At 35.6% G+C, this 12,350-nt stretch overlaps 1 protein-coding gene across 1 annotated transcript in view; it reads left to right on the top strand.

The window, feature by feature from the left end:
• The window catches only part of FOXP2 (forkhead box P2), a 691,137-nt gene that overhangs the window by 643,782 nt on the left and 35,005 nt on the right, over positions 1-12,350 (top strand). The window contains exons 11-13 of the mRNA XM_036328924.1: positions 5,996-6,083; positions 7,727-7,810; positions 11,903-12,104. Of these exons, the coding sequence (XP_036184817.1) occupies positions 5,996-6,083; positions 7,727-7,810; positions 11,903-12,104 (374 nt within the window). The remainder of the gene's footprint in view (positions 1-5,995; positions 6,084-7,726; positions 7,811-11,902; positions 12,105-12,350) is intronic.

Genomic DNA, 12,350 nt, shown 5'->3' with positions numbered 1-12,350 from the left:
TTTTAAAAGGTTCTTTTTCAAATGAGAATATGCATTTTTCATGACCATTTTCCATGCACAATTCCAGTGTATGAGTTCTAAACAGAGCTGCAGATAGATTTATGGAGATGAGTAACTTCACAGGCTGAGACTCTTATGTTGTCATGGAGCAGCTAACAGGGTGAATGAACTGTTTCATGCTTCATCAACAATTAAGTTAATTAGCTCATTTGAAATTGCACTGCTATTTTGCCAGGATGTTGGCAGAAACATCAGAAAGATGTGTTTACAAATGGTAGACTACAGGGTATAGAGAAAAGGCATCTTAACAACAAGGCACACATACTTGATATCAGAATAACTTTATAACTTCTACAAGGATTTTTTAAAACATTTTTATTTTATTACTGACCACTTGAAAGGAAATATGCTTCCTATACTGCTATGACTTTTTTAAACGTCCTGAAATGAATATTTGCACTCATATTATATCAAAACTAGAGGCCTGGTGCACAAAATTCATGCATTAAGGCGGTTCCTCAGCCTGGCCTGCACCCTCTCGCAGGCCGGGAGACGTCCAGAGATGTCCGACTGATGGCTTAGGCCCACTCTCTGCAGGGAGCAGGCCTAAGCTGGCAGTCAGACATCCTTAGCACTGCCGAGGAGGCGGGAGAGGCTCTCACCACCGCCGCTGAGCTTGCCAGCCGTGAGCCCAGCTTCTGGCTGAGTGGTGCTCCTGAGCATCTGCCCCCTGGTGGTCAGTGCATGTCATAGCAACTGGTCTTTCTGCCATTTGGTTGATTTGCATATTAGCCTTTTATTATATAGGATAGTTGTGAGCTGTCATTGTGTTGGGTATGAAACTGATTTGAGTGTTCTAAGCAGAGAGCGTTTAAAATGTTAAGTAACTTTGCTAAAGTTTTCCTGTTTTGAAAAAATAACATTTGCTAAAACAAAGACAGAATATAGGAATATTAATTTTTTTAAGAACTAATTTCTTCATTTGGGTATATAAGTCCTTATCAATATTATTTCTTATCATTAAGATTAGTTACAGGACTAATGCTATTTCTTCAATATGATAATTTAAACCATAGAATCAGCCCAGTCACCATACATTTTATTGCTTCAAGTTATTCTATCTGACAAAACTTAAAATAAATCTTTAAGAAAATACCATATATTTTCTTCAGGATGATTTTCTTTATAGCACATGAAAAGGAACATTTTTATTTATCTTAAAAACTTATATATATATTTTATTACTAACAAGAAGATGAATAGAAATCCTCATTTTACCTTTCATGTTTCTTTATTATAATCATGCTAGTATCTTTTAGACTGAAGAATTACAAGTAGGAAAGCATTTTCTTTCAATTAAATATCAACTTTGGTTCCAAAGACTGACCATTTTTCCGACCCATTAAATTTATAGGGATGACAGGACAAATGACAGCAGACTTTCAGGCCTTTCTGTTAGTTCATTTTTTTATGATATGCTTTAAATTCCCTAAACCACAGATCTGTGATAATTTCTGCTAATAGAGCTAATGCCAGTGTACTGTACTGAAATGAAATATTAATAAGACATATTTCCATACTGATGTTGTCTTTTTCTTAAAATGTGAAATTTTAAGAGAAATAAAATAATAATTTTATTAAATTAAGTTCAGTTTATTCAGTGACTTTGTAGAAAATGAAATGAAGAAGGCATCACCACTAATAAAGATTGTTTTGAAATGAAGATTTTGCTTTTCTTTTGTAATCATGGAGAGAATTGAGAGTCTTGGACAAAAAAGTCAAACAAGTCAAAAAGCTATGAAAGTATAAAAAGTTTTTAGCTCTCCATTTTCTTATTTATCCATTCTCTGAGAATTTTATAGCCAGTGTTTTTACAGAAGTTTTTTTTTGTTTGTTTAGAAAATATTGTGGTATTTTTATTTCTAAAATGCACTAGAAATAAACTATATAGCTTGAACTTTACTTTGGTATCAGACAACTTATTCATTAGTTTGAAATCAAATAAACTATCCATTATTACTACTTAGCCTACATATGTTAAATAACAAATAATAAAATAAATTATATTGAATCCCAAATTCCCTTTCTTACATTACTTTCCCAAGTTGGTAGAATCTCTCACTGCTTTTACCCAGGATCAAATAAAAAGCCACCAGAAGAGAGTTGCATATATAGATATGTGTGTACATATATATGTACATGGTATATATGTACATACATGATTTTAATATTTAATATTAAGTATTCAATTGAAACATTATTTTCTATTGCATAAAAAACCTTAAGATGAAATTAGAAACTTTTATTTGTAATAGCCAAATAAAAGCAAAAAATAAGAAATGAAGAAGAAAATTCAGGCTAAAAAGGTATTTAGAAAAAATTTTGAATTTTTCTGTGAAGTAGGTGTTGACAGAAGCTTATCATTTTTCTGAGCAATAATTGAAGACTTTACCAGATCACTAAAACCATTTAATATTAGTTCTTCATTACTGTCTTATAAATGTCACAGTGTAATAACAACTGACAAAACTTGTGTAGTTAGCCTGCAAATTTATCATTCCACTGGACCTAAGTCAGTTGGAATGTGGATGGACTGACTTTTAGATCTTAATCCAAAAGGTTTGCAATATCGCATTCCAGTTAGCAGACAAGTACTCCTGAACTTGCACGCCTAGATGCCAGCAAACAATACATGTTCCGAGATACGAAGATGGATATACTCCTTTTGAAGAAGGGCAGACTGGTTAGTGCCATAAAAATATCAATCTGTTAAAGAGTAATTAGTTGATAGTAAATGAATCGGGTTTATTTACAAAGACTAAATTTTTAAGTCTTGACACTGTATAAAGAACAATAGAAAACGTAGTGGAAATAGTTTATTTAATGGAAAATATGTTGTCTTTTTTTTCTGGTAGCTGACTAGAAATTGTGCTTTTGTTTAGTGTGTATTGTCTATTTCTTTGTCTTTGACTAGGCAGCATGGCTACAAAATTATGACCTCAAGAAAGCATGCTTTGAACTTGTCAGAATGTTGTTTCTTTTGGTGACAGTGCCCCCATCTCTCAAAACTAAGGCATCTCACATAATCAGCTAAATGAATAGTGACAGCTAACATTTTGTATTTAAACTCCTGTCAGTGTTTAAACATAAAAAGCTTGATGCAAAATAAATCAAACACAGTGATTTGCAAGTGAAACATTTTGTACAAAAAAAGTCTAACATGGTTGGATTAAATCTGATCTCTTTTTAGCTTATCGAATACTATAACTTTAAATGAATTTGAAAAATCTAGAGTTTAAAATTGAATTGCTAATCTGCTGTGTATATAACCGAAGTTACCACATGCGTTTATAACCTTAAAAGCTTCGTTAAAGAGAATTGTGCGTGAAATATGTTGGACGGGCCCTTTTCTACTTTTCATCTTTCTGAAGTGTTTGCTTCACTGTTTTTAGAAAGAATTTGACGGCCTACTTAAATTCTTTTCAGTCCCCACTACCTACCTAGCACACAGATCCAATGCAGTTTTGAAAGAACGTCAGTAGACCACATCGTTTATTCCATTTTGAAAACAAAAATCAATATACCTATAAAGTGACCTATAAATTAGAGCTGGCTCACACAATGTTTGTTCAGTGCTGCCTTTCTGAATGCACCCTTTGCATTTTTTCTTCACCTCTGTGTTTGAACTGCAGTCTCGGTAAGAAGCTCATTAGGGGACATTAGGGACTGGAGCTAACCAGAATTCCAGAGCTTGCTTTGCTCTTATTAATGCATAGTAGAGTAGAATGCATTTAAATATTTCATAGATATTCAGTAATTTGTGTGTAATCGTCTTGTTAGCAGACCAGTAGAAGTAGAACAGGCCTGTGAAATGGTGTTAGTGATTGCATGTGTAATTTACAGACCTTTGCCATCAGAAACCGTATTATTGTTGGCTAGTATGAAGCTGTGAAATAGAACTACCGATAAGTAAAAAAAAAAGAAACTTAATAAAGGTTTTGTAACAAGCATCTTCGGGGATAACAACCCCACTTGGTCATTTTGAAGCAGCTATAATTTATGACATAGGCAATATATCAAATGCATAAGATAGTATTATGGAGCATTCATATGAAAAGGGTATTTGCAACATTAGTTCCAACTTCCTGCAAGGGACATGATTAAATGATTAATGAAATGTCCCTTTGCATATGCATTTTGAAACAGCAATTAGGCACTGACTGAGAAAAATCCACCAATCCTCTCATTTTTCAGTATTATCTCATTCTTGATTTATAAATCATAGAGAATTTTTGAACAGCAATATGTAGTACCTGAGATAGTTATAAAAGCATAAAAGAGAATAATTCGGGCACAAAAGAGTCACAAACACATACATTCCTAATTTAATATTAATATTCAGCCTATTGAGTTAGTCTTAGTACATTGTATTTATATCCAACACTATTTCTGTACTTTGATTGGCATAATTAAGTAGGGAGAATGAATAGGCACTATTATTTTACATATCACTGGTAAACAATAGCAACGAAAGGAGAAGGGAGATGTGGCAGAGGTATGTATGTGTTTTTCAAGTTCTCAGTAATCCACTGGAGGCTGTTCTATAAATGATCATCGAAGGGCTGCAAGCTAGCCTATAATTACAGGAGAGAAAGTGGCAGCTCTGGCATTTCATAACTATGTGTCCTCGAAAAGTGCTTTGTGAGTTTGTCACCAATGATAATTTAGATAGAGGCTCATTACTGAACATCACAACACTTTAAAAACCTTTCGCCTTCATACAGGAGAATAAAGGACTATTTTAATGACAAGGTTCTTTTGTGTCCCACTGAAAAATTCAATCAAGACAAAACCTCATTGACTATTATTGTAGTCTATAGTCTCTATTCTAATAAGAGCTGTATAGATAAATTGAATAGGTTTCTAAGACCCAGATATATAATGCAAACATTTTATACATTTTTTTAGTTCTTTAAGTATAGGATAATTATCACTAAGATGTACACAAGTGTTAAAAAAAAACCTCTCTAAAAGTGATTTTATGCAAAAACAAACATGTTCTACAGCATATATCTTTTCTTATGAAACTGTGTATTCTACTTATCATGTTCCATTTACATTCTATTCTTTGTGTATAGCTACAGCATTTTTAAAAATATATTCCTCGTTTAGACTGATTGTGGAATAAATATATGCATATTCTCCAAGAGTTCATAGTGAAAAAAAAACCATAAGAAAAATACAACAATATTAAAGTTAAGATTACAATGACCATTGTAGTACACTGATAGAATACGATCTCATTTTCCATTAAAATTTTGGTGAAAACACTGAAAAACGACTTTTTTAAAGGTCTCGTTAATTAGGAATTAGTGACACTTTACATCATAAGCTCACCTCCAGTTTAACATTTCATGCCTCCTTTCCAGCAAGAGTGAGTGAATTTTAGTTGCATTACAATTAGGTTCACAGGAGAACTGAGCAGAGCTGAGCTGAGGGCAGAGAGGGATAGTGGAGGTGCCATCCTGCAGTCTAACCCCACACCTCAGACCTGACCTGATGCACTTCACTCTTTTAGTCCACAGTTTCCCTTCAAGCAGGAGTGACAATTGTGACAAGACACATGGAAGTTTGTTGTTATGATGAGTGAGGATGTATTAAAACAAATGGATTTAATTTTTCAAGGGAGGGGGCGGAATAGAACAAAGGTTTCCAATTGCTGAACCTAGATCAACTAACAAATAAACCCACTTATTTATAAAGTTGTTCTTTCTCAGAAACACCATTTCAAATCTTCTATTAATGTGTTGCATATGTATCTATCTATTTTCTTCATTATTCATTTCAAAAAACTTTTGTTGGTATAGTTTCAAGGTGCTCCTTTTGCCCTACTGTGCAGGGAACTATGACTTCAGGGTAGTGCGTTCGAAGTGGAGCATATACTACTGAGACACACACTGGTTGACTTTCTGTTTTGCGTCTTGTGTTTGTTTAGGCACCTTAACAATGAACACGCATTGGATGACCGGAGCACTGCCCAGTGCCGGGTGCAAATGCAGGTGGTCCAACAGTTAGAAATACAGGTTTGTCAAATGCTAACTTCATGGCCTCCTCTCTCGTATTTCTGGTGGGTTACATTGGGTACTGGGCACATTCTGAGTCTTTTAACACAATGCCTAATAGAAATACATGGAATTTTAGATTGTTTATAATGAATGCAACAATTGATAACTCGGGATGGAAGGATATAGCTTAATGTACATATCACGTAGTCATATAACCTTTAGATTACATAATCTATATTTGAATATCCAAAAAGAGCCCAATCTCAGTTTTCCCCCATTGTGGTTATACCACACCCTCCCCCCCATTGGATATGATTTTATTGCGGAGACAGTTTTTACATGAACTAATCATGATTTTTTCCCCCATTAGATTGTATCATATAGCAAAAATCTTTATAGCATCATGCCTGTAGCATATTACTCTGAGAAGAACCTTTTCCTTTTCTATCTTTGGTGTCTCTTTAATTAAAGAACTTGCAAAAAAATTTTAAGACTTGTCTGTACTGGAGTTATGACTGCAAATAATTTATAATATCACAGATACTAATGTATTATATCAAGTACTGCTAATTTAAGTTAAAACATTTTAGTTACTATTGAAACAGCATTTAGACAAAAATAAATAGAACTCATAAAATAGGTCAGAAGCAGTTATATCACTGTACCATTCTTACTACGCTTGCCCTACCCTTTAAGGCTTCTTCCAGTGTTTCAACTTAAAGATGTTTTTTTTTTTTTCCCCTCAATCAGACCCTTACTTTGTGTTATTGAATTAAATATACAATTTATTTTTTTCTTCACACTTTACTACATCTTGATGTGCTTTAAACCCATCATGTTGTAGCTTTTTCCCAGAGAGCTGCTAAAAATGTTTATTTTGACTTGTAAAATAATCAAGGACACATCACAAGCATAATTAGTGATGTCGTTTTTAAAAAAAACTTTCTGTAAACCTGTTTACCACCTATAAAAGGTGGAGAAAAACATAAAAGTTTAGCTGATGAAGACACAGTCTGCAGTGTGACCAATTATGTCTTTTTCTTTTTTTCTTTTCTGCTGTGTCTGACTGATGGAAAAGTAAGGTCCGTCACTTGTAATGAGACCCAGTGCAAGTATAGAAGCCGACTCCGTGGCAGAGTTCAGCGTTTCACACTGCCTGGTCTCTGTCACTCCATTGAATTAGATTGATGATGGCAGATTGGAGGGGGCACTAACTGGACCTCAGTGGGAATGCATGAAGTGTGGAGACAACCCTGGCAGGCACTTTGCTTTGAGAACCCTTCACCCCTTCACAGCTGTTGGCACTAGTCCATCGCTAACAGTGTCCACAGGACTTTAAAGAGACACCATGGGTCTTCTAATTTATGGTTTTAGTAACTTGTTACTGTCAAGACAACTGTGACCTCAATTCTCTTATTGACAAAAAGATGAAGTGTTATTTGTTTTCTCTGACCTTTTAACATAAGGAAAGCTATCCATGTTTTCTTCCCCCCCTTCCTAGCTAAAGTTGTGCTTCCTCCCAGATAAGTTCCTACGGACACAGACTTTTGTATGCAGGAATCATTACTCTGAGACAAGCTCAATGATAAGATGTATCACAGCAATAAAATAGCTGTATCAGTCATTTCTAAAATGCTTCTGATCTCACTCGTTCTTAACAGCTTTCTAAAGAACGAGAACGTCTTCAAGCGATGATGACCCACTTGCACATGCGACCCTCAGAACCCAAACCATCTCCCAAACCTGTAAGTGCATATTGCTTTATAAACAGTAAATAGCTCTACTGATGTAACAGAGTAAGAAAATGAACAATTTAGTGACAGCTAGAAAACAATGAGTGTGATGAAAAATATGGCAATAAAATGAAAGGAAAATGCAATCGCTTGTCAAATTGTATGTTTCTTTTAAAGTAATGCTATCTTTTACAAAATCTATCCAATCTGCACCATGGGTGACACTAAACAAAGTACGCCTATCAGTGCACAAATCACTTGCGGCTGAAGCAAGAGAATATCTTTCTGAGATAGGCTTACAGATATTAACAGGAAACCCACTTTGAGCAGCCTGAAAAGCAGGAACAGTCCAAATCACAAATAGAAAGGTGTGCGGCATGCCGACGAGGATTTAGATCAATCATAACATACATACAAATAGATTTTTTTAATCAAATATTTTCTCAAAAATGTCATTGTCTTCTCATAGTCAATTTCCTCCCATTTCTTTGGTTGTTATTTCAGTTACATTATATTAAAGTGTTTTACTAGATAGTACACATATTGTTAATTTAGACAGCTTATGACAAAGGAAAATGGCTGATTATAGAACATAACTGCCTTTTCCCTCAAAAATATATAAAATTGAAGCCCCACCTGATAATGTTGTCAGGTACACAGACTGTTGGAAAGAACATACTTTACCTCACTCTGCAAATGTTTGCTCAGAAACTTGGAGTATCAGCTGGGTAACTGGTTTAGTGAAAGTTTGGGGGCTATGCTTTAGTAAGCCTCCTGTAGAGCCTGATGGCTAGTGAATACCAGCTTTGACTCTCCCTCCATTTCTTCAAGGGAAAAAAAAAAAGATCATTTGGTTTTGTAGTAGAAGGAAAGATAAAAGGCAGACTACACTGTATGAGTTTTCTCCTAGTATCCCTGACATCACTCATTGATGAATATTATTCAAAATTTAGTTTTTTGCATAAAGAACATGTTTCCTTAAACTCTGCTAAGATATTAGAGGGTTTTTTCTTTGTACTACATTTAAGTGTAGGGTACTGCAAACACATTTTAATAGAAAGAAAGGAGAAATGTATCATTTGAAGCTGACATATTACTTTTTGAACCGTATAATGGCTAAGTTTTTAATTAAAAAAATAAACTTTTGAAGATCTTTTTGACCCTTTATTTATGAATTTTTTCCATAAGGTCCCCCCCATTGCTTCTATAGTATAATGTAGATAATCACAAAACAGAATAATTGTCTCATAAATCCATCAGGAATCTGCAGCTTGTTCTTTTCCAATTAATTATTCAATCAGTAAATTTTTAAAAACTCTAGCAGCATGGTTACATCTACACTAATAAAGAATTTTCAGCCTATAATCCACAACAGAACCTGAATGAATAATGTAATTGAAGTATTACATTACATAAACCACACATGAAAGAATTGCTAATTGCGTTTGATGGTGGGCAATTAATATAGAATCTTAGATGAGCGATTTAAAATGAAATCACAGTTTAAAGTTCCCTTTGGAACTGGCAATATCTGACGTGAGCAACTGCACTACTGGCCTCGAATTGGTTTCAAAGACGAGTGGTCAATACACACACCCTTAAAAATACCCTAAAGTTTATACACTGTACAAAAGAAGCTTCCAAATTGATATAATAGTAGATATTTATGGTCTCATGTGCTGTGGCTCAGTTGAGACGGCCCACACATTTGATAAATATTAATAGCAAGAATTTATTACCAAAGAGAAATGAGCTCTGTTGGTTCATCACTGCACCCTTAACAGCTATCAGTACATGAACACAAGGTGCAACCGCACTGCCTATTATATGACCCCATTTACTCTCTGAATGGTACTTCATTAAATGGTACCTTTTGGCCATGCTATGGATGGATGAAAATCAAAGTTATCAAGGCTGCGAGTCCTGAATAATGAGTTTCACCCAACCTTGACTATATTCTGATGAGCTGATGTGGCTAAGTGCTGATCCTGGCTTTTACATGCTTCCTTTTCGTTAGTAATAAATTCTATTTTATCAGTTTGTGATTGCGCACTTCCAAACACGGTACGCTTATTATGGCAGGATGGCGGGATAAGCTACCATAACAGTGTAAACATGAGTAGTTTGCATAGAAAAAGATGTATTTCTCCTGTTTTTATAACTTTGACCACGTCCACAAAACGTTCAGTGTCCTGTCAAGTATTCATCAAGATAGATCGTCCCTTGATTTGCAATGTTGGCATTTTTTTCTCTGGCCTCGGAATATGACATTTTATCCTGGTTTATGATTTCTAAAAGTGACTATGTAACCATTTCACTGAGTTGGTTAAGTATGGAGAAGAGTTTTGCTTTTCTGTCTTCTTTTTATCATTTTGCCATACACTGACGCAATGCTGATGCTAAGATCTCAATCATGACTAATTAGACATCCTGGTGTTGATTTGAAAAACATAAAATATCATTTGCAGCGTCGCACGCATAGATGCCTGTGCATCTTCCTGCGCTTCTCAAACTAGAGGCATTTCTGTCCATCCTGAGGAAGCTTACACCAGTGGCTTTTTTGCGATTAAGACGATTTTGTTTGAATATGTAGTCAATGTATTAAATGCAGCATTTAGTAGCATTATCTCAGCTTTTATTTATGTGTGTAACAAAGAATTCCCAGCCCAGTCTGCTGGCTTAGAGTGCGAACAGAATAACAGTTTGTGGTTTATTGGGAACAGATGCACTTGGGGATGCCTTCAGGGTGCCAGTCGTTATTATTAGACTGCTAATGTGCTTCTTCTGGCTGCTGCCCAAGAAAGAAGAACAATTAGCTGGCATATGTTAATTTTTGTTTCCCTAACAAATCTCTCTACTGACTAAATGTGTAAAACAAATCCACAAAGAAAGATCAATCAATGCTGTACACATCATTTTCTCCCCATTAAAAAAAGGTTTATCTTAAGAAGCGTATTTGGGATTTGAAAAGGCAGGTGTTACTAAATTACATATAAAAGCTAAATATTCTCTATTTAGCCACTAAGCAGGAGCAGAACAATTACAACTAGTTTCCTTGCTTGGTTGCATAGATTACTGCATAAAATGAAAGGTCAGTAGATTACCTCTTATGAATATCATTTGACTATATGGCAGAAATCTTTTTATGCGCTGCCCTACGTAAAATTTTTTTGCTAATTGGATGCTATTTATGACAAAGGTGTGTAGTAAATATGACAGAGATGATATGGGGTGTTTGATATGAAGAAGAGGGCTTTTCTGAGGGGAGTGATGAAGGGCACACTGTTAAACAGCTCGCATACATTCTCACCTTTTTCCTTTTTTCTACCCTGACACCCACTTTCCAGGGTACATCAGCCTTAAGTGACACTGTAATCATAAATTGAAAATGATACTTCCAGAGGAATTGGCAAACTTGACATTTCATTATATTTGTTAACACATGCCACAAATGATTGTTAGTGAGGAAATTCCATTTCCCTCTCTCCATCTCCAATCAGATTTAATTTGAAAATTTTCAGCCTCCTCCGGCTAATTTGCAATTAAGACAATTTTGTTTGAATATGTAGTAATGTCATTACCATTCCACCAAATTAGCAAGGAGACTAAAGGTCAGTGTAAAATTTTCCAGCTGACTGGAGCCTCTCAGCTGAGATTTGGGACTATAGAGAGGGGAAAAAAATCCGGGCAGCAACAGAATAGCAACTTATTTTGAATCCGATTGGCTGAAAACATGGCACCCTTCATTATTGCTGCTGCTGTTGCTTCACTGGGGGGTAGGCCTGTTTAGCAACAGGGGCAGTCGGTAATCGGCAACTGCCTTTATTTAAGAAAACGTACTTTCCCTGAAGTCTGGCAGGACAAGAAGGAGTTAGTCCTAAGTAACATTGCCAGAGATTATTAGATAACCTCTAACAGCATCCTCTAATTAGAGTTCTTATGATACAATTTCATCCTGTAATTAGTTGAGATTGGCTGCTTCATTTTGCAGCTTATTAGTGGCAACACAGCTGTAGAAGTGAATCCACTCTCATTTGTCAAACCTTTTTAAGTCTTTTTCTCTTGTCTCTACCTTTTTCCTGCCCATCTCTTGGGCCTTTGCAGCTAAATCTGGTGTCTAGTGTCACCATGTCGAAGAACATGTTGGAGACATCCCCTCAGAGCTTACCTCAAACCCCTACCACACCAACGGCCCCAGTCACCCCGATTACCCAGGGACCCTCAGTAATCACCCCAGCCAGTGTGCCCAATGTGGGAGCCATACGAAGGCGACATTCAGACAAATACAACATTCCCATGTCATCAGGTAGGATATTAATGCTCAGTTGAGCTCTTTTACTTTGGGAGAGGAAAACTGAAGCCGAAGCAACTCTAGAGGAGTCATGCCAGAGCCCATGAGGACTGTCATGATTTATGGAGTGATAATTGTTTTATTCCTGGTAAATGCGGAGAGGGGTGATTCCCTAAGCACATTAGGATGAATTGTTCTCAGTGGAAAGAAAGCTCTCCCCATTAGAGACAGCGAGAGATGTGTTGTCCAGATAGCCCATTT

Source organism: Myotis myotis, unplaced genomic scaffold (genome assembly GCF_014108235.1).
Source record: "Myotis myotis isolate mMyoMyo1 unplaced genomic scaffold, mMyoMyo1.p scaffold_m19_p_11, whole genome shotgun sequence".
NCBI lineage: Eukaryota > Metazoa > Chordata > Mammalia > Chiroptera > Vespertilionidae > Myotis > Myotis myotis.
This window is presented reverse-complemented; position numbering and strand designations above follow the sequence as displayed.